Genomic DNA, 27,138 nt, shown 5'->3' on the forward strand with positions numbered 1-27,138 from the left:
TTGAAAGTCCTGGAAGTGATAGATATTTTTTTTTTTAAAAAAATAATAATTTCCCACTACAAGGGGAAGGAGGGAAGAAAGAAACAAGAAGTGCACACCATTTCATATCTGCTTAGACTTTGTGTTATGACATTAAATTACAGGCCTTGCCCTGTTTAAGGACTGAGAGAGCTCTGAAAACTGCAGAGGAAAATTACCAGGCATTTCCTTGGGGAAATGGCATTCTGTTAAACACAACAAATGAATGAGTGCTGAAGAGTTACATTTGAGGGCAAAGCAATCATTAGTTACAGGCAATTAACAATAGTCTTGCGGTAGCACAAGCCTGGATCTACTCTAATGGAAAAGTCCATTGATTGCTTTTCAGTTGTAGATTTTTTAAAGAAATAAATTGCTTCAATTTGAAACAAGATTTGCTACAAGCTTTCTGACCAATTGCTACACTTGTTTTCTTATCAAGATAGTTTGACCACAGAACCCAGTGAAAGAAACAGCTAATTAAAATAAAGTACCGCTATTCTCTAGACATATTGAATGATATCATGGGTAATAAATGCATTCATTTTACACTAATCCTACCGTAATTATCAGATGTACTTCTGGGATATCTTTGATCTGCACCTGGTTTTAATTTTTGATAAACTTCTCAGTAGTGTCACAGAGGTAATTTACTTATCATTAACTGCACTTGCACAGAGAAGTAAACAAATGGAAGAGTGCTCTCAGAAGCTTCCACCCACTACTGATTGAGTTTTTGAGAGTCTTTATTGAGAGCCAGTGTGGTGTAGTGGTTAAGAGCGATGGACTCGTAATCTGGGGAACCGGGTTCGCGTCTCCGCTCCTCCACATGCAGCTGCTGGGTGACCTTGGGCCAGTCATACTTCTTTGAAGTCTCTCAGCCCCACTCACCTCACAGAGTGTTTGTTGTGGGGGAGGAAGGGAAAGGAGAATGTTAGCCGCTTTGAGACTCCTTAAAGGGAGTGAAAGGCGGGATATCAAATCCAAACTCTTCTTCTTCTTCTTCTTCTTTATATCCCCTACTTATCACATGCAAAGATGCTTTTGTATTAAACACTAGATTGCAAAAATATGACTAAAGTTCCCAAGTATGTAATTATCTCTTCCCTCACACACACCACTTAAAATTGTATCTATTTTACAGAGTTACCCTGGTCCCTAAACTACAGTTCCCTGCAGCCATTGGGACCATTTGCATAGCTCTATCTAAATAGTGATTGGATTAAAAACAGAGAAACACATTTTTTAAATTTTCATGCAGTTTGCTCAGCCTTTGCCTTCCTTCATTAAACATGCAAATTTTGACATGAAAGTGGAAACCCAGTTCTAGCAATCTAGAAACTCATCTCAGTTCTAGTCATGAGTATTTTGAACACAGTGATGGTGAGAAGAACAAGCATGGGAGTTGATCTCAAGAAAATAACAGTACTACAAAGCATGAGGGCCTTCAGCCAAGCACTACTTTATATTGCACTGCAGCCTCTCCATGATTGCCTCACTTTATCAGGAGCTGCAGTGCTGAATGGTGGTTGGCTGTCCTGATGAGCTGCTGTAGGGACAGTCTCAAATCCAAACCTAAAAATGGTCTGCTGAAAACACCAGTCACCAACCAAGCTTCAAATTACAAGAAAGGAGATTCTGACTAAACAGCAGGAAGAATTTTCTAAGTAGGAGCTGTTTGGCAGTGGAATGGATTCTCTCGGATGGTGGTGGACTCTCCTTCCATGGAGGTTTTGAAGCAGAGCAATGGCCGTCTGTTATGGATGCTTTAGTTGGGATTCCTGCATTGCAGGCTCCCAGTACTTTTTCAGGCACAGTTCAAAGTGTTGGTGCTGACCTTTAAAGCCCTAAACGGCCTCAGTCCAGTATACCTGAAGGAGTGTCTCCATCCCCATTGTTCAGCCCGGACACTGAGATCCAGCACCGAGGGCTTTCTGGCGGTTCTCTCACTGCGAGAAGTCAAGTTACAGGGAACCAGGCAGAGGGCCTTCTTGGTAGTGGCACCCGCCCTGTGGAACGCCCTCCCACCAGATGTCAAAGAGAACAACAACTACCAGACTTTTAGAAGACATCTGAAGGCAGCCCTGTTTAGGGAGGCTTTTAATGTTTGACACACTATTGTATTTTAATATTTTGTTGGAAGCCGCCCAGAGTGGCTGGGGAAACCCAGCCAGATGGGTGGGTTATAAATAAATTATTATTATTATTATTATTATTATTATTATTATTATTATTATTATTGCTGCAGGGGGTTGGACTAGACGACACTTGGGGTCCCTTCCAACTCTACAATTCTATGATTCTATGAATGTGTTTTCTCTCAATTCTCATCTGGAAAATGGAGTAGAATTATCTTTCTTAACCAGCATTAACTATGAATAATTTGCAAAAAGGAATTTGTTTTTCTAAAAATACAACACATGGTATCATGTATAAACCACTTTGAGGTCGTTTTCTACAATCAAGTAGTATATACATTTTGTGAAATAAATAAAGCTTTGCAGTCTGAAGTTTTAAGGCAGTAGACTATTGTTTCTATTACGATATTCTAATTGCTCATAACATTGGGAACAATTAATAGATGTTGACACATAAAGTATGTTACCACCACATCATGTGTTTGTACCACCTTTAGAAAAACCAGCCATTTTGCAGAATTGTGCTCTATTATAGTGAAAAGATCTGGAATTTCTTAGATCTGCAGTTGCTGCTATAAAACAGCTGCTACTATAAAACAGTTGCTGCTTTTTGTCCACTCAAGTCCTATTCCTCATAATCACTTTGTGAAATATAAGGCATAATTGATTCCTAATGACTGAAGAAGCTCATGAGATCAGCAGTTTAAGCTGGCTGTAGCTCTGCACTTGCAAAACAGTCTGGTATTTTCATTCTGGTTATAGTTTTGCCAGTGATTTTATCAGCAGCAAAAGCATTAAGGCCTACCCACTGGTTGAACTGCAAGTTCACAGGGCTGGCACCTGCTAGCCTTATCCCCAGCAAGCTTGCCAACCACCACTCACATGTTCACAGAGAAGATCTGAAGAAGGAAGGTCCATCATCACCATATGAATTCAAACATCTGAACAGGGCATCAAGTATTTTTTGCAGGTAAAAATTACTGTCCTCATAAAACAAGTATGCTGAATAATGCAAACCCCCCAGTTATTGGTCTGAAGTATAAACTGAAAAAAACATAGGGGGGAATTGAACATCAAGCTAAGGTGATCATTCTATCAGGTCAAACATTTTGGCATGACAGAGTAATTCCCCACTGTGGGCTGTCCTGACCCCACAAGCCAGTTTTGGGTGGTGCAGTGTTTGTGCATGGAAGAGGGAGGGCATCATTGCGCAAAGGGAAGTCCCTGTGCAGGGCTTCTACTGAAGGAAACCATTAGTTGAATCCCACCCATAGCCTTGGTTCATAGATTTAGTAGTTTCATGTGATCTCCCCCCTTCCCTCAAAGAAGTGGGATGTCACATGAATCACTTTTCTCTGTGTTTGGATGTTCAAATACAGCATTCATGTATTCATGTATGAACCAAGGCTTAGTAAGTATGAGCAAAGCTATCTTCATGGTCCCGACAGTTGTTATTGCCCTTAACCATTGCCTTAAAAAAAATAATGGGGGATATACCTTATCTGGAATCTAAGGAAGTATTACAGCCTAGTAATTTAAGCTGAAAAATAAAACAGGAGTTTAACAAGCCTAGGAAAGTCTACTGTGATTAACATTTAAAGAAATTATTACTATTACTACTGTCTAATCACACAGTAAATGAGTGATCATTCTTTTTTTACCATGGTAAGGACAAATTTCCTTCTTGAGATATTGGTGTACCCTTTTATACTCTTGAAAGCAAGTTACAGCACAATCCTACACACAAGTGACTTGGGCGTAAACCCTTTTGAACACAGTGGGTCTTACTTTTGAGTAGATATGTATAAGTTTGTGCTGTCGTGCAACAACAGAATTAAGAACACTTTCTTAGGAATGGAGTGAATGAGTGAAGCAAATTCCTACAAGTGCTAACTTAGGAAAACAATACAGAAGACTAAGCCAACTATCCCTGATTTTTATAGCTCACAAATTTTCAACCAGTGTGTCAGGACCTTCAGGTGGATTGCTACAACGCTGTCACTGCCATGCTGGACACTTGCTAAAGCTACCCAGGCCAAAGGAGCACTGCACATGGTGCCTGAACTAGGATGTGTTATTCTGATGAAAAATCCATTCTAACAATTTCCGGAAGGGCTACAATAATGTGACAGGTGAGAGGTATAAGTCTCTTCCCAATAAGGTACATATTTCTTACATGTCCCAGATCCTATACAGTAGCTACACCTCTCTTGAGGGAGTTCTAAATAGAGCAGGAGCATTATAGTCACTTTGAATACTATTTCTATCGTTTTCTAGACTTCTTCAGGAACAGAAATATCCCAGAATGCTGAAATGTTAGTTCCTAATGCCTCAAGTGTCCCTGCTTCCATTTCCCTGCTCCTTGCAGAAGTAGATTTTAGTGCGTGAAGGAGGGAAAACAAGGAGTTTTAGCTGTTTCTGATCAGATCAGTTACGTGTGATGGAATGGCTGTGAATGTCTATAGGGAAGGCAATAATAGCAGGTAAAAGAAAGGAAAAGGTGTGAGGAAAAAAGAACTTGAAATGTGTGAGAAGGTGGAAGGTGTCAGCAGAGAAGAAAAGGCAACAGGGAAGCAGTTTGTGATAAAAAGAATTGTGAAATAAAGTGAGAGAAGCAAATGGCAACAGAGAAAGGATTCAGAAAGTGCAAGGAAGAGGCAAAAAGGAAGAAAGCAAGCTCCATTTCTTAGCAGGATTTGCTGCTTGGCTGATGTGAAGGGAAAGAAATCCTGCTTGCTCTGAATGCACCAGAGACTTCCTTCAAGAGAGTTCTCTTGCACACCTGAACAGGGTGCTAAGCCACATCTGTCTGTCTGTCTCTCTTACACACACACACATATGCCAGCTGAGTGGTTGGCAGAGGAGAAATCAAGTTATCTTTTGCAAGCAAAAGCAGGAAAGAAAGAAAGAATTTAAGGAAGAAAGGAAGGAAGGAAGGAAGGAAGGAAGGAAGGAAGGAAGGAAGAAAATCTTTTCTGTGACACAAACTGAATATAGCATCACTTAATAACTTTGTCATATTTACTAAGCTTAGCTTGAAGATAAGAATAAGCCATTTTATTTAACAAAATGTATAGTCTGTTTGATTACAAAACCTCTGAGAGGTTTTGATAGATTCTGGAGTAAGACTCTTCATCTGTATCTGAATCACTGTTGGGACCAAAGCTGAGCAGGAGTGGGGGAACATTTATCCAGAAATTTCACCCAAAAAATAATAAACTGAAACAGATCCACAGGGACAAAATTTCTGGTGATCCATTAAAGTTTGGACATATGGGACCATTAAGACTAATTGACGCTAAGTTGTTTGTTTCTAGTTTTACAAATGGCAGAGTGAGCTTTAGAACATCCATTATATATTTGCTATTGGTCTTCAACCTCATATCTGGATTTTTACCAAAGCGACAGGTTTTTTTTAATAGAGATTTAGACAAAGAAATGGCTTTCAGGTACTGGATAGCCCTGGGCAAAATATTACAACTTCATTAGTGGCATGAGAGGGTTGCTTAATGGATTAGCTAAGATGTTCTTATAAGAGCATTTTATATAAAAATGAACCAGTGTACTATGAAAAGTAGAAGATACATGGGACCCTACTGTTGGATCCTATGGACATAAATTCAGAAGGTCCACTCCGTATAGTGTGACTATAAGTATTGCCAATAAGTATACTATTTAACATGACTGTGGTGTTTTCCTCAAATTATATCTCCATAAATAGATAAGTATGCCTAGATAGATAGATAAACATAATTACTCCAGAAATAAGGGCAGTTAGAGACTGCACTTCCAGGTGTCTAGAAAGAGGCCTGGGAGCATATAAGTTGTTTTGACTAGACCAATACTTAAAAACTGAAACCTTATTATAAAAAAATGTGGTCCTGTTGTTGAGCAACTTTCATGATGGGAAGAACAAAATGGTGGAAGGAGACAATGGATGCCAAGAAACTGTCATTTGCTACAAAGAAACAGAAAGCAGTAGCATATTTGTTCAGCTGGCATCATAATCATGGTAAAATATTGGAATAGTGTTAGAAGAAGCTTTTATCAAGGATCTGGATGGAAAAAGCAGGTTAAGAACATGAATGGAGGGAGAACATTTGAATTTTGTGTATGCACCACATTGCTAGTTTCAGTTGAAAAAGGAAGGCAAAGGTTGGGAATTGCCATGAAGTGTTTAACACCATATATTGAAAGGAGAGGCACAGGGCATGCAAAAAGTTAAGGGTGAGTAGTCCAAGTCAAGGAAGACATTAATGAGTAGTAACAAACAGCCATGAGATAAACCTTGTACAAAACAACAAAATAAGATGCTAAACAACTTTGTGAAAGGCCCCCTACATCTTTGTCAGCTTGGAAGTTTTATATGCATAAAAAAACCAAGTTTTTTTTAAAAAAATGGAAGACGTAATTAGACAATTAGAGGCTACTTTGTAATAATGTTGCAGTGTAATTAAATAAGACTGCAGGAGGTTGGCTCCATGATGAGTGAAAGCCTCATATTTCAGCAGTGTGCCACTGAATGAGTATGTCCCTTCTCCATTTATTATTATGTTAGATTGCATTATTAAGAGCTTTTATATTTAAACACTATGAGCCTTCCTACCGGCTTGCATTTAAATCTAATGAAAGTATAAAGCTGCAGGACAGCACAATCCCCTCCATATATACATTTATAGAGAGCTTGTTATTAGTTTCAGCACCTGCTGGAGTTTGATGAGCATGTGCAATGCTCCAGTACAATTTGTGTAGGTTGTAACGGCAAAGAATTGTTCATAACAATGAAATTAGTGAATGGAATCAACATTTCCCCTGTCCAATCATTTCACAAAATATTTGCAGCCTTTGGTATGTGCAACACTGCTTTAACTCAACAACTCTTAACACTAGGAAAGAGACTGAAAAACCCCCTAGAATTGATAGACACATAAAACAAGTGTGTTTTTAGAAGGATTATTGTGACTTCTTCAAATGGACATCTTACCTTGCTAACCTTTTAGATTTCTTTGCAAGTGTCAACAAATCTTTACACAAAGATAGTCTGATGGATAATGGCAATTTGGATTTTCACAAAGTCCTTCCAAAGGCCTTTTTAAAAAGGCTTCTAAGTGAAGCTAGAAATTGTTGTATACAACAGCTGGCCTTATTATGGATCAGCAGATGGTTAAAAAATAGGAAGCAGGTGAAAGAAAGAAGGGGACTGTGCTTATTGGCCTAGCTGGATGAGAAGTTGGGTGGACTTGGTTGGGAAAAGGGAGCAAAGCTCTCCAGTGAACCTGGCTGGCACTCGGTTCAGGACAAACATAAGGAAATTAGTTCTTCATTCAGCGTATGTCTACTATACAGGATTAATTGCTGTAAGATGTCCACTTGCTTAGACAGTTGAAAAGAGAGAGAGAAATACATAGAAGATAAAGCAGTATGCCTATGCCCTTGCAATAAATAGTAGGGATTAGCTATTTCCCTTGCTTGGGTGTCTAGCCCAGGGGTCGGTAAACTTTCCAGCCAGTGCACACGCCCACTGCTCTTCCCCCACTGGCTTTTGGAGCAATGGCGGGGGAAGAGGAGGCGTCTATGGCTTCCTGTTGGAATCACTTGCCTGATAAAGCACATTCACAGCCACACCTTAGCCACTCTGAGGAAAATCCCTTGCGTAGATACAACTTCTGTCGTAGTGTGGCTTTCAAATCTACTGTGCTGACTCCCCTGTTTTGGAAGGCTTATGTTCAGTTGTCTGTGAGGCAACTAAAAATATACGTACATCAAGAACAGGTTGTGGCCAGCAACACTCAGACAACACTCCCTGATCTCAAAGAAGTTCCAGCTTCTGAGTAGATGTTTTCCATTCTGAGTTGTTGTATCACCTCCATCTGCTAGGTTTCATTTTTGAACACTGGCAGACAGCCACAAGTTGTGCTATGCATAAACCATTCATTCATGCTGTGAAGATGGCTTTGTTGTGGATCTTGCTGCTATCAGAGGTCAAAATGATGGGCAGCAGAAGCAGGCCTTTTTCAGGAGTGGTGTCCTCTACTTGGAACTCTACCCCCTAGGAGTTTTGTCCAGCTAAGGCACCTTTAGCATGCAAAAAGCTGATGAAAAAACTCTTTCTTTCATAGGGCTTTTGATCGTTCAACATTTTGTGATTTTAAGCCTTCACCATTTTATATCTTCACTGCATGTTATGATTAAAACTGTTGTTTAAAAAAATTGTTTGCATATTATATTAATGTTTTGTTATCGTATTTGTGAGTTAGGTTAATGGCATGATTTTGGCTGAAAGCTCGGCTAGAAATTTAAAATGGCAAACATTTTAATTTAAAATTTAAAATGGCAAACATACATGAATTAGAAATGGAGGCGCTGGCTTGCATCCAAATAACGTCACATGAAAGTTCCATCACACAAGGATTTCTGCTTGTGCAATGAAACACCCTTCTTTTCTCGTCTCCTGCACTCCCCCAATCTGTTCTAGGGGTTGCCCTGACCCTCTGGAGCAGATTTAGGGAATGCATAGGCCGTGCTGGGCAAGGGGGGAGAGAACGGAAAGTCCTATTGCTAAAATGGAAATATTGCACTCTTTCACTATTCCTTTCCTGAATATTAAATGAATAGAATTGTCCATATGAGATATACCTTTATAATGTTGTAATGTCAACAAATAATAACAATTACTAAATTGGTAAAATGAGAACTGTAACTTATTTGGCCTGCTGCAGAACCAGATAACCCCCACATTAATTTGTAATACATTTTTTTTTAATAGCCAAGATGTAGGTCTAAGGAAATCTTACTTAAAAGGTTGCCATGGTGAAAAAGAAGAGCCTGCTAACTATGCAGAGTTTTTCCAGCTAGGAACTCTGAGACACTGCTTGATTTTGGTTTTATCTGTCACGGCTAATTTCTCATTTTATTGAAAAAGTTGTCAAAATGCAAAGTATGTTGAATGCATGCATCAGGTACGTTTCAAATCTTATAGATGCAATCAAGTAACTTCTCAAACAATTCAAATCCTCTGCTATTTCTCCTTGCCAAACCCCTTCTCCTATTTCTAACTTTTTGTTATTTGCAAAATTTCTCAGCACTACTGATAAATCATGTCCTCAAAGACCATGCGCAATAGTAATCTTAACTGATACTTTGCTAGGTAGCCATTGTTGCTATTACAATGTCATTGTTGTGAACTGCCCCGAGATCAATGGGTATAGGGCAGTACACAAATTTAATAAATAATAAATAATTGAAATGCTGTCAAGTAATATTAAATTTTTGTGATATCTTCTTTCTGAATTTGACACACCTATTGTATTTTATTATTTTGGCTGCAATGTGAAGTAGCTGTTATTGTTGTGAATAACACAAGCTTGTTTATAGAACAGCATCATGCAAATATTAAATCTAGGGCCAGGTTAGTTGTTTTAATTTCTGACCTTAGAGCGACATGTGGCCACAGAAACCTCCAGCAAATGGCCTATATTCATGCTTTCATTGGCTACATTGTGAATGCTGGAAAAGTGTACCTGACTGGGTGAAATTGGCTCTGTGGACTCTTGGTGCCCTAGGACAGCAATTTTGCAGAAATGCATGCCATGCTAAAAGACTAACATTTCTGAATGGTGGATGAGAAGGGAAGTTCTATGAACTCCACTGCCATTGGACATTGAACAATGACCAAAAGGACACAGAAAGCTCATTCCACATAGATGCTTCCAACAATTAGCTGGTACAGACTGGTAAACGTATCTGGGTAGAAGCACAACTGCATTAAATTAATGGCCCACTCTGTTGTTTTTTTATGTGGTCATAGATCCGACAACTGCTGCTACAAAAGTTGTGGGGTTAGATGGAGACTGTCCTATGTGAGTGCCCAGCCCCCGTACCCCAATTTTAGTAGGTCATGAATGGAAGAGCCTTAATCCTGCCCCCCCATAAATGCAGCAAGTTTTAAATACAGCATTTAAGACGACCACCAAACAAACAGAAAACCCTCTGTGAGTTGGAATTCATCAGGAGCAAGTTTCCCAACTTTTGTTTGTTTATTCCCCATGATATATTTCAAACCTTTTCCTTTTTGAATTATTTAGACTTATTTCTTACAGAAAATGATTAAACTTCTAGTGTCAATAGCTTCCTGCCAGGCTAGTTCTAGTAAATTTTTATTAGTTCCCATACTCACCGGTTGTTAAAAGTGTTTTCTATATAAACATTATTAAAAAGTGTATTTAACTGCATTCCTTCGACAGATAGCCATTTTTAATGATGGCTTTCTTTCTTTTTCTTTAAAATGTCCTTTTCTAACTGAAGGGGGAAAATGACTAACACTTCCCTCCCTCAGTGTACAGAGGACTAAGGAGCCAAGGAATAAAAATTGGGAGATAGCTATACAAAACATCAACTTCTTACAGTGTAAACCATCTCTGTTGTTTTTGAATAAAAAAATAAAATATTCACCCCTTTTAAGTAGAATAACGGTAGCAAGTCTGCGGCCATATCCATTTTCAACATAACACGAGTAATTTCCGAGGTCTCCTTCTTCCACTGAGTCAAGAATTAATGAGATGGAAACTTCCTGTTCCCCGAGATGTTCCTTAAGAACTCTGTGAAAGAAAAATCAGTTTGGTTTTTCCCCCCATATATAATGTTGTTTACACTACATCGCATTGAAAGATGATATCCTGATGTGATGTTTCTCAGAAATGAAAGCAGCCTGGTTTCAAATTTGGTTATGGTTTGATGCAATCTTAATTAAATTATATAATGCCTTTTTCTTCTTCACTGTTAATGAGGACATTTGGTTCTGCAGATACTAATAAGAGCTGCAATTAATTTGACATCTTTAAGCATACCCTGATAAGATATCAAGGGGTTGTGCACAAATTATTCGTAAAAGGTTTACATGCTCTTTAAATCATATATTAGAAAGATTTCTTGAAATTATGGTATATAAAGCAGGTGTTGAAAAACGCATTATCTGATTGATCTGACACCAGGAGTGCAATCCTGCACATGTCTCTATGGAAATAAGTCCTATTGAATTCAGTGGCACTTACTCTCTTTTGCTTCCCATCTTGGTAAACTAAGGTACCGCTATGTTAAAAGAAATTTTATTTTTAGATGTTTCTCCATTGCTCTCATGGTACACATACAACCCCAAATGTGTCCCCTCTTTCATTGCAAATAAATTAACAGAGGATGAATGTAAGCACTTTGGGTTTAAAAAACATGTAAAGATAACCTGCCATCCCTTGTTTTCCTTTACCATTTTAAGCAATAAAGCAAATAAAATATTTCATACTCCCTGCTCAACAAAGAAAAAGAATACAAACAGTTCAGGGTCCTTCTCAACATACTCAAAATCACCAAACCCACAAACCAGTGAAAATCCACCACTGGGATATTTTTTTTAAGGCCTCAGAGTATGTAGGTGTACATCTTTGGGAAAGCTTTAGATAAGAAATGCAACATGTTAACTGTTCATGTAATATTCTATATGAGAGCTGAGCTTTGTATGCTTGTGTTGAAATATGGTAGACCTTAACATATTATTATTTAGGCTAACTGGAGATAATAGAAGCTTCTTCTAGATACTTTTGTACAGCCTCAAAATCTGCATTTTTTCATTTAAAAGAAAATTGTTGAACTTGAGCTTTCAGAGATAACTGTGTACATGTAAAAGAACACATCTTTTATGCCAGTCCCAGAGTGCACCATGTGGAAAGGCAGGCCTGCGATGCTTTAGTGCATTTTAAAAATAAATGTCTATAGCATCCTTCACCTAGCACTTAATTCACTAAAGAATTGCAGATTAGTCTTGACAAAATATATACAATTTCCTCACTTTACCTAATATCACTTTCCCAAACCCGACTTTCATCCAAATCTTCAATAAACTTTTCGCCTTTCATCCAGTACATTAAAGGGCTGACTTCTCCACTGTATCCAAAGAACGCTCGGCAGGTTAGATTAGCAGAATGGCCTGTTGAAAAGAATTAATAAAGAAAACATGTTATTCCAAAACTGGCGAAAATTATTTATTTTATTATCAGCAGCTAAGTAATGTTTCCCCATACAAACCTGAAAGAGCATAGCTTGAAAGCTGACCTTAGCATTCGTAACTTTTGAGAAGCAATTTTTACTCAAATATTGTCAAACTATTGACAGACACGTTATCTAGTGCGGAATATAGATCTACTAATTACAAAAGAATAGAGGCTAATCTTAGTCCTTGAACTAAGATTATCCACAGACAGCTATCCACAGACAGATTAAGTATATGGTCTTCTTTCAAAGCATTGATTTTCCAAATATGGGATGGCTGCAGAACTCATACACTATGCCTCTACAATACACAGAACCCAAGGATCGTACAATTAATGTTTTCCCTTAGAAAGTGATTTATCATACTACAGATAAGAATCCTGCAGGCTGCATTAAATTAACGTGGCCCTCAGCCTACCTCTTTCTGTTCCCCCATACCTCTGTGCAACCAACACTTGTTAGTATCATACAATCCAACCTCAGAGCATGATACATAAAGTGTCATTATGGTTTTTGAAGTGCACATGCTCTTCGGTTGGCTTCAGTTATGTGGCCCCAAAACACTTTCCTCTTGGGCAGGGGCGGAGCTTCATGCTCCGGCACCGGAGGTGGAGAGCAGGCGGGGGTGGGGCTGGCATGTGTCCTGGGAGCTCCCAAGGACTTGTATTTCTAAATCCATAAGTGTTAAGTTTCAGCACCATCACAATATACAACAGAAAAAGATTACTGGTATCAGAAAAGCGCTAGATCTAAAATGTCCCAAAGGTAAACTAAATGATACAAAGTACACACACACATAAAATTCAGACCAGCATAACCATGACTACCTAAAACAATAACGTGCCGGTGTATGGAATGCTGAAAAACTTGTTAAATAGGTTGCCCTGAATGCTGACTGACATCTTTTGGGAAAAGAAGCAATTTCCACTCTGCAAAACACTCACCCATCATTAGATGTTATATTACAATGACTTCTTCACTTTAGATATTTTAGGTGAACATCTAAAAATATAGTGTAAACGTGATGAATGGGATAGACATGCATCATAAATGTGCATTTGTTACAGAATCATCAGTTGATGACAAATCTTGACTTGCTGCTGTGCAATGGCTGCAATGACCATGAGCATTACTTTTAGCGGATGGAGTGCATCTTGGAATCAAGTATCCCTCAAAAGGAAGGAAGAAGGCCTCTTTCTGTTGTCCCATGCCACCAGCCTCACAACTTTTCCTTTGAGTTCTTTCCACCCAGCATCGCTCACCTGTTGATATCTAATCAGTGTACAGACTGAGCTAGCTGGACTGCAGGCCAAGTTACCCCTTAATCACCAACCTCATGCTCATGGGAGTACTGAGCCATGAAAGCCTGCTGAGCTTTTCCAGCCAGAATGAAGCAACCTGCTGAGATGAACTTCATACTCAGAGGGTTCCGTCAACCATTTACAGGTGCATATTAATGTGTGCATGGTGATCTTTTAAAAGGATCTCCTGAATCAACAAGGAAGGGGGAGGAGGTAATGTCAAAAAGACAAACCTCAGAAAAAGAACTCTCTTCTCATTAAATTAATGGGGATTTCCCCTCCTGGATGAAATATTTAAGTGTATTTTTAAACGTGGAATTCAAAGTTTCTGTTAAATATGAAATATTTACGCCTGGGAAATTAGGAAAGAAGCACCATCTCCCAGCAATATTGTACAGATTACTGCTGAGCAAGGGCCATTAATATGCCAGGTGTTCCACTATAAATTAATACCGAGGCTGCGGCTGCTGTATAATCTATACTTTCCAGGCTGGCTGAGCTTGACAATAAACTATCGAGAAGGTCAGTGGTGGGTCATGCAGGCAGGATCTTTGTGACTAGCTACTACTGCTGTTACTGATGTCCTTGTTTGTTACTTTGAGCTAATAGCACAAGGAATAGGGGGTGTTGGTTCTTGCTTTGGGAAGAGAAGTTTCTTATTTAACAAGGCTATATGTACTCCCAAAAGTGAATCTGTTGCTTTCACTGGAACTCACACACACATGCATCATGCCACTTGTTGATGAGATACAAAAACACTGCAGACATCAGAGGGTTTTTAATAACAAAAATTGGGATGTAATGTGCGCCAATCTTTCATCATATTATTTCCCCATATGTGTGTATTAGTAAGTGCAGATTGAGTTTACTGCCAGTTAAGTGTGCATTCCATTAAAAAATGCAGCCTCAGCCATTGTTTCACACTCGTGTTTCTAGCTCTCTGCCCTGGGCTCATCTACCCTGGATTATAGGAAGCAACCATCAAGGATCATCTATATTGTGGGGTGTGGGTGGGAATGGGATCAGTATTCTTCAGAATCAAGACCCACATTTAATGCAAAAATGCATTTTGGAACCCCCCTTTTAATCATATATTTGCATGGTGGTAGTGCTGCTGTTATGACCCACGATCCAGCTGTGTGTCCACACCCACCATTTGAAAACCAATGGTCTGGAGATAAACCCCAGATCTAAGAACAACTCTAGCAAGATTCACTTCTTCATGCTTTAGCCAATCTTTGAGGTTCCTTCAGATTTTTAAATGGCAGGTAATTCATAGAGAGCCTTAAGCAATTATTGCTTTTGCAAATACATTTTTGAGCTAAACTTTGAACATCTGGTCTAAAAATGATGCAATTTGGACAATGACTATGCACATTATGACTCCCATGAACAATCTCATCTTTCACTTTTTGCAGCTGCAATATCATTGCACCTCAACGTTTACAGCCTTGTAAAGAGCTTAACTTTACAGTTGCAACAAATATATATTTTCTGCCTCTTCCCTCCTACCCCATAATTTGCTGCATCATGGTCTGAAATCTCAACTTTCTCCAGGAGCCCATAAGTGAGTGCTTCCTAATTCATGCCCCAACAACATCTTTAAACAAGTTCAGCAATATATAAATGACCATGCGGTGCTGAAGCCAATATAAAATATTGAAGGTGTAAGTGGGTAAGTGATGGATAATAAAAACCGGTTTCCTTATGTTGTAAAGTATAAGCACACTTTACCTGAAAAAATTAGCAGTACCAACAAACACATTTCAAAGATAAACATACTCTTTCCTTGCTCAAGTTTATTTATTTAAACTGGGGGAAAATCAGGCTAATCTAGACAACATGATTATGCAGACTCCAATGATAAAGATGCACTTTCTGTTCCAGCTAATTGGATTCAGGCAGAGGCTTTAATCAAAAAGCTTCTCTGTGATTTAAAATGGGAGCTTTTCTTGTTATGTAGCCTGGTTTCAAAGTGAACAGAATGTGAGGAGGACCTTAGAGCATCAGAGGGTGTTTGCTTGAAGACAGCCAATAGCATCAGCAATGACAACATTTGGTCTCACTGCTGTATTTCTCTAATTAGTAAAATGCTGGGCATTTCCAGGTTGCTGTTGCGGCACCTTTTCTCCACTAGAGGACAGTGCCTATCTTTCCAATGACCAAAACATTTATTTTTAATCCATAGAGATTGTCTGGTATATAAGCTCTTAATTAAAAACACCAGCATTCGAATAACCTGCTAGTTGTAATTAGCAAACAGAGAATGTTTTGTGCTTGAGTAAAATGTCATATTGTATGGACAGCTTATATTTCATTTGCAGCATTAGTCATACATGTTAGAATATCCTGCAATGACATCCATGTTCGCCTCTTATTTGTGAAGGCTCGTCACTGAAGGATGTCTATTTCTTTTGGAAGCAGCAGTAATTAGCAGAATAGCTAGGCAGTTTAAATAAACCCTCAAAGAGACTTTTCGTGATTTGGAATCCTGGGCAGTTTTACCCAGGTCTAATAATATGCATAAACTTGGAATACAAACAAAAAGCCACAAAAAATCTAAAAGAAAATTAAAAGAAAAACCATTTGGTAATGCTGATCAATGTATCCCAATGCACAGGTACCAAGGCAAACTGTATATTCATACCCAGTGGCAATACTAGATTGTATAAAGAGATTCTGCCAAGTCTGACAGGAATAAAACATTTCCCTCCCACACGTTTGCTCACATTCTTTTTCTTCAGTATGAGAAGAAAGAAATGAAGTGTAAAAGGAAGAGAATTATCTTTTAAATTATCAGTCTGCCAAAACAAGTGCTGCAGGACTGCTTAAGGTGTCAGGAGCTAAGCAAGGGACAGTGTTACCTGTCCGTGTGCATGTACAAGCAAAGGTGTGTGTCTCCTAAGCATGTTCTTGTCAGATAATGTGGGGAACACTTAACTTTCCCCCACCATCTTCTGTGAAGGAGGAGGGAGAGCTTAGGGAAGAAATCGTGTGGGAGAAGAGATAAGCCCTCCATCTCATTCGTCACTTCTCTCCTGTGAATGCTGCTGTCCTCCACCGTTATAGTGTTGTGAGGAAAACAAGGGGTTGGGAGCCTGGGGTTTGCCTGGTAACATGGAATTTGTGGGGGCAGATGTTACTTTCTGTGGATATGCAGGGCCATACCATTTCCTCTGTACTACCAGAGAGATGAACATACTACAAAAACTGCCCAATGCCTTCATTACTTCGAGACTACACATTTTATGTAGTTATTAATGTATTTATTCCCCCTAAAATCCTTATGTACCACTTTTATATTTAAAAGAAAATAACCAAATCTTCTAGTGGTAAACAATAAAAAATAATAATTACCCAACACTTTCAAACAGCTAGGGCAGGGTTTCCCAAACTTGGGTCTCCAGCTGTTTTTGGACTACAATTCCCACCATCTCTAACCACTGGTACTGCTAGCTAGGAATGATGGGAGTTGTAGTCCAAAAACAACTGGAGACTCAAGTTTGGGAAACCTTGAGCTAGAGGAACAAAATCCACTTCAAAATATAACAACACTGTTGTTAAAATCAACGAATAGTGTCCTGAGCCCACAGATATAAACTGGGTTCCTACTGTCTGTTGAAAAGCGGCTAGAGAGGGGGCCAGGTGGCTCCCCCTTGGAAGGCATAACATAACCACAGAAGTACAAGATTGTGCTCTGGTCTAATGTTTACCAAAGGCAGGGCTGGCCCAAGACATTTAACCTCCAGGTCACCCTGCCCCCTGGATGACAACTCCCACAGATCTGGGTCCTCACCCCGCTCCCTGTCCCTACACTGCTGCCAGCCCCTTCACCGCAATGGTACCTTCGCTTTTGGCTGTGCCCGTGCTGCTGCCACAATGCAGCAGTGAGGGCGCGGTGGCAGCGGTGAGGGCAATGGGGCAGCATGGGAGAAGCCTTGGTGGGGCTGGCAGCAGCTCACCGGTGGGAGCAGGGAGGGAGAGGACAGGGGGTGGGTTCTCTGTCAGAAGCAAATGGCTATACAGTGGTAGCTCAGGTTACATATGCTTCAGGTTACATACGCTTCAGGTTACATACGCTTGAGGTTACAGACTCCGCTAACCTAGAAATAGTGCTTCAGGTTAAGAACTTTGCTTTAGGATGAGAACAGAAATCGTGCTCCGGCGGCGCAGCGGCAGCAGGAGGCCCCATTAGCTAAAGTGCTTCAGGTTAAGAACAGTTTCAGGTTAAGTACGGACCTCTGGAACGAATTAAGTACCTGAGTGGTACCTGAGGTACCACTGCACGTTGCCTAATGCACAGATTGCCCCTGACCAGAGGGCACACATCCACATGTATGCTTTGGGGTTTCACCGGGTTCTATCTTATCCCCATACATAGAAACTCAGTGGTTTGTATGACCCCATCTGGGGATTTGGAGTGCAGTGTCAGCAGTACGGGGGCAACACTTACTGAATCCAAATGAGGCATAGAAGTGTTAGATCAGTGCCTCGCTATGATAAAAGACTGGATTGTGGGCAATAAGTTAAGGCAAGACAGAAGTACTGATGCTGAGATTTCATCAGCTGAGAAACTTCTCCACAGGCTACTGTCAAATGGTGGGTGGCTACAAAATACAGGGCCTTTTCAGCAGTGGTCTCTCAACTATAGAGTCCCTGCCTGGTGCCTACTTTAATATATTTTCAGCATTTTTTTTTATTTTTGCAGGCCTTTTTGCATTTTTATTATGCTGTGGTTTAGTATTTTGTATTAGTTTAGCTCTGTGATACATTTCCCTTAGTTGTTTCGTATTATTTGTTTTACTCTGTGCTACAGTATCTTATTCAATTCTTGAGTGATTTGTTTGATCTGGTAATTTTGTTTTTGGTGTGTTGTAATTGTATTGTAGGTCACTGTGATTTTTAATGTTATTGTTTATTTCTTGCTATTATCATAGGCAGATGCAGGGCTCTCCCATCTTGTCAATGCCATGTGTCACTGCCAGGACCAACACAAGGAGGGGAAAGGCAGCAAGGATTGGGCAGCAGCATGGCAGAAAGGAGTTTACACTTTTGCTTTGTGCTGTTTTTTCCACTGCAGATTGGCTTTCTCCAAGGCTCTTGTTTGCCCCTTGAGTTCCTGTTTGCATCATATAATAGCAGGCATAGGCAAACTCGGCCCTCCAGATGTTTTGGGACTGCAACTCTCATCATCCCTAGCTAACAGGACCAGTGGTCAGGGATGATGGGAACTGTAGTCTCAAAACTGCTGGAGGGCCGAGTTTGCCTATGCCTGTATTATAGCTTTGTATCATGCTGAATAGGTTTTTAATGAAGAACTCCACTGAGAAAACAGAAGGAATCCCAAGCATGGGATTCAAAGATGCAATGGGTTATTATACAGTATTATTTCTACTCAGTGTATCCCATTTTGCTGTTTGAGGCAAAATGGGGCATAGCGCTTTGCTCTGCTGCTACTGCTGCTGCCACCACTTACCAGCTCCTGCCTGCTCTGCTGCAAGAGGAGAAGGGGCAACAACACTGTTGCTGATCTTGGGAAAGGTCATTCCAATTTGGGGTGAGATCTCATCCCAAATCGCTTGAGATACTGCATGCTCCACAATATTTTGCAAGATTTCAGGTAGGATCTTTCCCAAAATTGGTGCCAATGGCAGCGGGGCAAGTGGGGCAGCCACAGGTGTCCTACCTGGGAGTCTTCTGCTACCTGAAGCAGTGACCTCACCTGCCTCATGGCTGGGTTGGCTCTGAGTAGACCCATTAAAATAAATGAACTTGGCTAACCTAGGTTAGTTAATTTCAACTGGTCTACTCTGAAAAGAACTTAGTTGGGCACAACCCATTTAGAGTCACATCTTCTTTGGTCCTGAGGTGACTACAGAATTGACAGTTCCAGTAGTACAGCTGAACTTACATTCTTGAGGAGAAAGCATCTATCTTCCAGAATAATAGGTCAATATGATTCATGGAAATTCCTTCCTGACTCCAGGTATCTAACACCAAGCATGAAACAAAACCTACCCACTGATTCTCCGCCAAATAATACAGTGGTACCTCAGGTTAAGAACTTAATTCATTCTGGAGGTCCGTTCTTAACCTGAAACTGTTCTTAACCTGAGGCACCACTTTAACTAATGGGGCCTCCCGCTGCTGTTGCTGCTGCCACACGATTTCTGTTCTCATCCTGGGGCAAAGTTCTTAACTCGAGGTACTATTTCTGTGTTAGCGGAGTCTGTAACCTGAAGCGTCTGTAACCCGAGGTACCACTGTAATAAGAAAGACTATTGTGGCTCCTTGAAGACTAACATACTTATTATGGACTATACTTCCCTACCTGAAGAATGTTTTGAATACATATCTGCCTTATATGATGACTCAACTGTAGTATGCCCCTTGGCACCAAAATATCAAATGAGGGGGAAGGAGTTTTTGTGACTCAGTCTTGAAATAAATAATCATAAATAATCAAATCATTTTTCTGTGAAGATTATGTCTTGTGAAGACTATTTCAAAATTCTACTTAGATAACTCCCAATTTCTAATTTGCTTTTATGAATGGCTAGTATTTTACACCCATACGCTATAGCTCCCTCTATCTGGCCAAAACTGCTCTGCAGCTTCATAAATCATAAAACAGGTACCAGGAAAGAGGAGGTTGTGGATAATCTGCTCAGAACATTTCTTCTGGCTTTATATAAAGGAAAGGTTTGAACCAGTAGAGGTTAAAATTACCATCATCCGAGCAAAAATGAATCTAGACACATTCATTAGTCATCCTTAACAACATCTGCCAGTTCAGCAGAGAAGATGACACTAAAAAAAGGGAGAGGTGTGCTAACACATACCCCTGCTTTGTGCTATTAGCATACAAAACATATTTTATGTAACTTTATATACAATTTTATATTTTATATCCAAAATGCATTAAAATATTCAAGAGTGATGTGCAAAATAATTAAAAATAGCAAAATGCAGAAAAATAATTACGATACTTTTTTAAAAAAACGTAAAAGCTGAAGCAAAAGAAAGTTGAAAGAATATTATTAACATTTAAAAGTGAAGACAGCAAAAAGATAAGGTTGTAAAAGTAAGAAGCCATGAAAATCTAGGTAAACAAATTTAATTTGTCTTCTGAGGTGTGTGTCTTCCTCGTTGCAGAAGAGCGTTTCACAAATGGGATGCCACCACTGAAAAGGCCTGCTCTGCTCTGCAATGACCACCAGCCTGATTTCCCCTGGTGGGGGTACCCATAGAAGGGCCTCTGATACAAAACTTAATCTTTGGGCAGGTCTCTAGAGGAGAAGACAGTCCTCCAAGTACACTGGTCCTCAACCATTAGGGTATTAAAGGTTAGAACCAGCTCCCTGGATGGAACACAGAAAGAAACTGGAAGCCAGTATAGATATTATATGGCCAGAATTATGGCTCTCCACGTATGTTCACTGTGGAAGAAATTCAACATCACACTATTATGATCATTCTGACAGCACATTTCTGTTTCCAGATCTCCTTCTTCTGAAAAAACTATGCATTGGAGAAATGAAGGGATGAAGCAGGGGGTTAAACATGAAATATAAACCATGGTCACATAAATTTGAATATTCCGCTGCACAAACTAAGTAATTTTATTTTAAATACTACATGCAAGGAACCTGCCAAAAATCCTACAACCTTTCTTCTTTTCCTGATGGTTGCCTCAGACAACAAGCAAATTTATTCACGGTAGGCACACATTCCACATCCTATTCAGTGGATATCATTAAAACGTCAACATTTACTAACAGCTTCCACCCAGACACTGAAGTTACTGCACTTTTCCTCCCAGTAAAAATAAGCGTGTCAAAAGCCATTGTGAGATAAATGCTGAAAAATACTGTCTTCTTAAGTAGCGATTCTTCTTTGGTTCCCAAAACTGAAAGCCAGATTTACTTGACACTGTGCTAATCAGAAATATTCCATTTCTCACTGTGATTGTTTCATGTCGGTTAATGAGAACTTGCATTAACCTACTATTCTTATCCTGGCATGCAGCTTGTTGTGCCAATCTCTGCATGCATTAAAGTGCAAAATTAGTCAAAGCAATCAATGGACCATTAAAATACTGATACCAGTTTCCTAAATGATCCCTGACAGTGACCTAGATAAAGAGTTTTGCGATCAGTGCCCTACTTATCAGATAAAACACACAACCCTGAATGAAATCTCTCATTCATTCATTTCTCTCCCTCTCCCTCTCGCTCTCCCTCTCCCTCTCCCTCTCCCTCTCTCTCTCTCTCTCTCTCTCTCACACACACACACACCTTACCCCATAGATAAATTTAACATAACCTGAGGTGGATCCAATTCCTTTTCTCCAGTCGGAGACTTCCTCCAACAGAATCTCCTTCCACTGAACTAATGGATGCTTTAGACTCACCCCTCTGTATCTAAATCCATCTTAAGAGACACAGGTACGATACTTGAACAGGCAAATGTGTGTGGTTCTATGCTAGGAACTTGCCTTTAAAAATTAGCTTCTGAATGTCAAAGTTTTATCAACTTGATTCCCATGTACAAATCTTGTCACCCAACAAGATAAATCAAGAGTCTTGTGGCATCTTAGAATAACAAATTTATTATGACATAAGCTTTTGTGGAGTCTGGTCCACAACTGCTTACGCTATACTACATTTCTTAGTCTTTAAGGTGCTACAAGGCTCCCTGTTGTTTTTACTGCAGCAGTTTAACACTGGCTGCCCCTCTGAAAATTGCCCTCCAACAGTTCATTTTAAGTTGCAATGACAGCTCTGTGTTCCCACTAATGTCAACTGATCCCTGGTTCGTATGATTTTTATGAACCACACAGACATTCATTTTTAGCTTCAGTCTTCTTTATAATATAAACTATGACATGTTTAAAAATCACTATCTCAACGTTAAGCTATACCCACAATGTCCAGCTACGTCTTTAATTTTTCTTTAGTTTTTTTCTTTAGTTAGTTACATGGTGAATACAATGCATAAGGAGTGGAAGTTCAGCTGTTCTCTCACCAGCTGGAATCTGGACCACCCCCAGCCTTTTGGTGCAACTATATTGGTACCAATAGGGATGGGTGGGGTTTATTTAGACTGGATCTTTCCCCCACCCATTATTCTTTCCCCATACCCTAGGCCTCTTCATTATCTATCACCAGTCCATATTGCCATGTCTTTAGCTGTACATACAAAGACAGACTCAGGTTTCGCCTTTTCTACACAAAACATTAGCTGCAGTACTTCTGGATTGACTCCCTGCCAGTTCCCTGTTGCTGGATTCCACCATTCAGTATCAGGGATCTTTGGTTGCTACAGTTCTGTCAATCAGTTTTCAAACTAAATTTATAGCCTAATTAAAAATCAGTCAGACTTGTGCAATGATATTTCCTCTCAGGTAAGTGTGCACAGGATTGCAGTCTGAAGACTGAAACTGTATGTGACAGGCACTGTAAGAAAAGAGTATTTATCTTCAGTTCTTTGTCTCCAGGAGTTATACACAGCATCTGTGCAAGTGTTTTCCCTATATCACCATTTGTCTTCTTTCTTGCTTCTCTAACAGCAGCTATGAATTGATTCAATAGCAAGGAAGATCTCTGTGAAATGGTGGATAATTGGCTGCCTCATCTCCTCTTCCTCTTGCCTAGCATAACCTTCTTTTTTTGTCTCTACAGAAGAGCTTTCTAAGCCTGCCCATGTACTTCAGACATCCATGCCCCTCTTATTACTGATCCAGTTCCACCCACCCTGGTAATCTTTTGGTCTTGACCACCCACTCAGTGTTTCTAGCAACAAAGCCACAGCTAAAGCATTAATTCACAGGCAAGGTGAGGAGCATGTTTCATCATCCAACCCGGGGGTGACGATTAATTTTATTTATAACTTGAAACTATATTCTGTCCAGCATCACTTTTCATAAACCAGGGCAGGTTACAGAACACAGACTTAAATATAAAAACAATAAAATAAAAAATACAACAATAATGTGGTAAAACAGCAGATTCACAAAAACCAGTTTGCAATTCACACTTCAGATCAGTCCCTAGCAGAAACCTGGGTGAACAGGTATGTTTTAAAGTAGTAGCAATCATATGTCAGGAACCTACTTTAGTACAAAATTCTCAGGTGATGACCCATCGTCACTAAGAGACAGGCTAAAAATTTAAAGAGCATGGAATGGGAACATCTCAGGAACAATCACTGTGCTGTGCTAAAGAACTGCTCTGCTGAAACAGATCTCCATCATACCAGTAATTACTACACAAGCCCTCTTCAGATGCTCAAATTCAGAGTTAAGTGGAAACATGCAGGTGCTCCAGAGTCAAGCATGCTCTTGCCTGTTGTCCTCTGATTTTACGGGGGTTCTAACACTTGTGGGACCGTTCTATGGGTGTTATCAAACTCATACATTCTCAAAATACACCCACTGATTTCAGTGGACCTATTATGAAAATGACTGACATAAGCTATCACCTGGCTTCGGACAGTCCCCCTCCAACTCCTGAAGGGCAATGAGAACAAGAGCTAAAACTTGTGCACTTGTACCCATGCTTCACCATATATATTTATTTAACAACAACTATTAATGCTTTAGGGATGCAGGTGGTGCTGTGGGTTAAACCACAGAACCTAGGACTTGCCAATCAGAAGGTCGGCGGTTCGAATCTGCGTGACGGGGTGAGCTCCGGTTGCTCGGTCCCTGCTCCTTCCAACCTAGCAGTATGAAAGCACGTCAAAGTGCAAGTAGATAAATAGGTACCGCTCCAGCGGGAAGGTAAACGGCGTTTCCGTGCGCTGCTCTGGTTTGCCAGAAGCGGCTTAGTCATGCTGGCCACATGACCCAGAAGCTGTACGCCGGCTCCCTCGGCCAATAAAGTGAGATGAGTGCCGCAACCCCAGAGTTGGTCACGACTGGACCTAATGGTCAGGGGTCTCTTTACCTTTACCTTTATTAATGCCTTAAGAAGACTAATGTCAGTTTTATAATACATCAGACTAATAGCATCTATGTTTACATAATTGGTTTCACATTATTTTTTAAAAAAGGAAAAGCAGAAAATCAAATAAATAAATAAACAAACAAACCACTCAACTTGAACACTCTGGGAGCTGTTCTGTAATCCTCAATCCCTCACCTTTCACAGCCTTGTAAACTGGTCTACTTTCACATTTCTGGTGCATGCTAAATCACAATAGCACTTCACTACAGGTACTGTAGTACTGCAACACTTGTACAGATTCACATTGTGATGCACCTAAGTACATGTCCAAAAACAAAGACAAATTCAAAGTTTACCTTGGATTCTAAAGGATGAAAATAACACATTTTGAGCGCCAAAGTAATTCCCTCTCTGGGGGAAGAATCAACTGCCGATTTACTTGGACACAGCCAAATTAAACAAGGATGCCAAGTTTTTGTAAGAAGCAGCTCGACACATCAATTCACACAGAGGCTATCAGAGAGCATAAACTCCTGTGGTTAAACCCCAACCCAATTTGTACATATATATTACTGAAGAGAATGTGTCAAAGAAGTCAAGTTCGTGCTCTCCAATGCTTGGCAGATAAGAATTGGTTCCTTATTGTTGCATTAAGAGAGCTATTCTCTTACAGCACAGAAAAAAGAAATTAGCTTCTAGACATTTTAGCAGGCCCTTCCTCCTCAGAATGATAGCATCAAATGAGAGCCAGGAGACATTTCCAAAGCTGCCTTTTAATGCTACCTGCAAAGCATAGCCTATGCTATGCTTTATATACATTTCTTCTTAGATCACATGAAGACTGGATTTACGCAACCATGATTTTCCACATAACCATCACGATGATCATGTAGGAGTCTGAAGTTTCCATCATGTGTCAGCAATCAGGATTGGAGTACTTCACAATGGAAGAAATACTCTTCTATGAAGAGGGGAACTTATGTGCCATAAAATGATAATATGAAAATTACTACTTCATTATATGAACCCATCATGCGGTTTCAAATATGAGTTTCATATTATCATAGCATAATATGGTTTCATAGTATCACTCAATGCTATTCTATGCTATGAACATATCATGGGATGTTGCCAACCGTAGCTTTTAGTCTTCTGAGGGCACAGATTCCATAACCACCCTATTCCATTGCTATACTGGCCTGATAGTGAAAGGTCCTTCTCTGCTCTCAAGGTTTGATGTGAACTCAACATCCCTGCAATTTAAGCGGCTTGTCCTATTCTCACCAGAGGCAAAGAACACCTTCTTACATGCTCCTTTTGCCTTAATTTCATGTGTTTTGAAGCTGTTCACAGGTTATAATGTTGGAAATAGGAAAGCTGTATACAGTGGTACCTCGGGTTACATACGCTTCAGGTTACATACGCTTCAGGTTACAGACTCCGCTAACCCAGAAATAGTGCTTCAGGTTAAGAACTTTGCTTCAGGATGAGAACAGAAATCGTGCTTCGGCGGCGTGGTGGCAGCGGGAGGCCTCATTAGCTAAAGTGGTGTTTCAGGTTAAGAACAGTTTCAGGTTAAGAACGGACCTCTGGAACGAATTAAGTACTTAACCTGAGGTACCACTGTATTGTTATATGGCAGGCTGATCGTAAAGAAAGGGCGTTACTCAACACATTATATGTAGGGCTGCCTCTGAAGATGGTTCAGAAGCTTCAGCTGGTGCAGAATTCGGCAACCAGGTTGTTCACTAGGGCAAGACAGTTTGAGTGTATTAAACTGATCCCTGCTCAATTGCAATGGCTGCCAATTAGCTTCCAGGCCCAATTCAAACTGCTCAGGACCACAATACCTCAAGGACCTCCTCTCTCCATATAAACCGACCCATACCCTTTAATCATTGTCTGAGGCCCTTCTCATGTGCCTCCTCCACTTGAGAGTGGCAACACGAGAACAGACTTTCTCTGTAGTGGCTCCCCATTTGTGTAATGCTTTCCCCAGGGAGGTTCGCCTGGCACCTTCATTATATATTTTTAGGCACCTGGCAAAAACTTTCCTCTTCAACCAGCTTTTTGGCTAATTAATAATCCTACAGCCTTATAATTGGGACTGTTATTATTTTGTTGTTTTTGTTTTAATTATTTACTTGTGTTTTAACCTTGTATTTTATTCTGTGAACTGCCCTGAGATCTTGAGATAAAGGACAGTATATAAATTTAATAAAATCTAATAAAATAAACTTTCAATTTTCTTCCTGTACAACTAAGACCTCTTTTTGCACTTGCATAACTCTCCCAAATTTGGTTATGGTTGTGACTTCAAGCTAAAGTTTAAATTCTGTTCCCTGGAATTTGAAAGAGTCTGTTAATGCAATGTAGTATGTTTGCCCAAAGGTACATTGAGGGAAAAACAACAAAACGTTGTGTCCAGTGCTGTCCATTAGCCGAGGAAGGCTCTTTGATCCAGTAGATCAGTAGAATAGGAAGGTAAGCTATTTCAGCTGATTTGCCTTTCCCCCTGCAGCTCCTGACAACTTCCTAAATGTTCTGAAGGGTACCCCAACCCTCTGGGGGTTGTTTTGGGGAATACTGGGGGATTCAGGGAAGGTTGAAGGTTGAATATGCAAAAATCTCATTCCTTCTGTGCTGTTCTGCACTAGGTCAAATAAACTTCTGTCATTGGGACACCACTGGAGA

General features: G+C 39.9%; 1 protein-coding gene across 4 annotated transcripts in view; it reads right to left on the bottom strand.

Moving 5' to 3' along the window:
• The window catches only part of IL1RAPL1 (interleukin 1 receptor accessory protein like 1), a 652,770-nt gene that overhangs the window by 24,234 nt on the left and 601,398 nt on the right, over positions 1 to 27,138 (bottom strand). For all 4 annotated transcript variants that reach the window (XM_053386980.1, XM_053386978.1, XM_053386977.1 and 1 more), the window contains exons 7-8: positions 12,000 to 12,132; positions 10,608 to 10,753 (exon numbers count right to left, since the gene is read on the bottom strand). In XM_053386980.1, coding sequence (XP_053242955.1) covers positions 10,608 to 10,753; positions 12,000 to 12,132 — 279 coding nt within the window. The remainder of the gene's footprint in view (positions 1 to 10,607; positions 10,754 to 11,999; positions 12,133 to 27,138) is intronic.

The sequence above is a fragment of the Podarcis raffonei genome, chromosome 4 (assembly GCF_027172205.1).
Source record: "Podarcis raffonei isolate rPodRaf1 chromosome 4, rPodRaf1.pri, whole genome shotgun sequence".
NCBI lineage: Eukaryota > Metazoa > Chordata > Lepidosauria > Squamata > Lacertidae > Podarcis > Podarcis raffonei.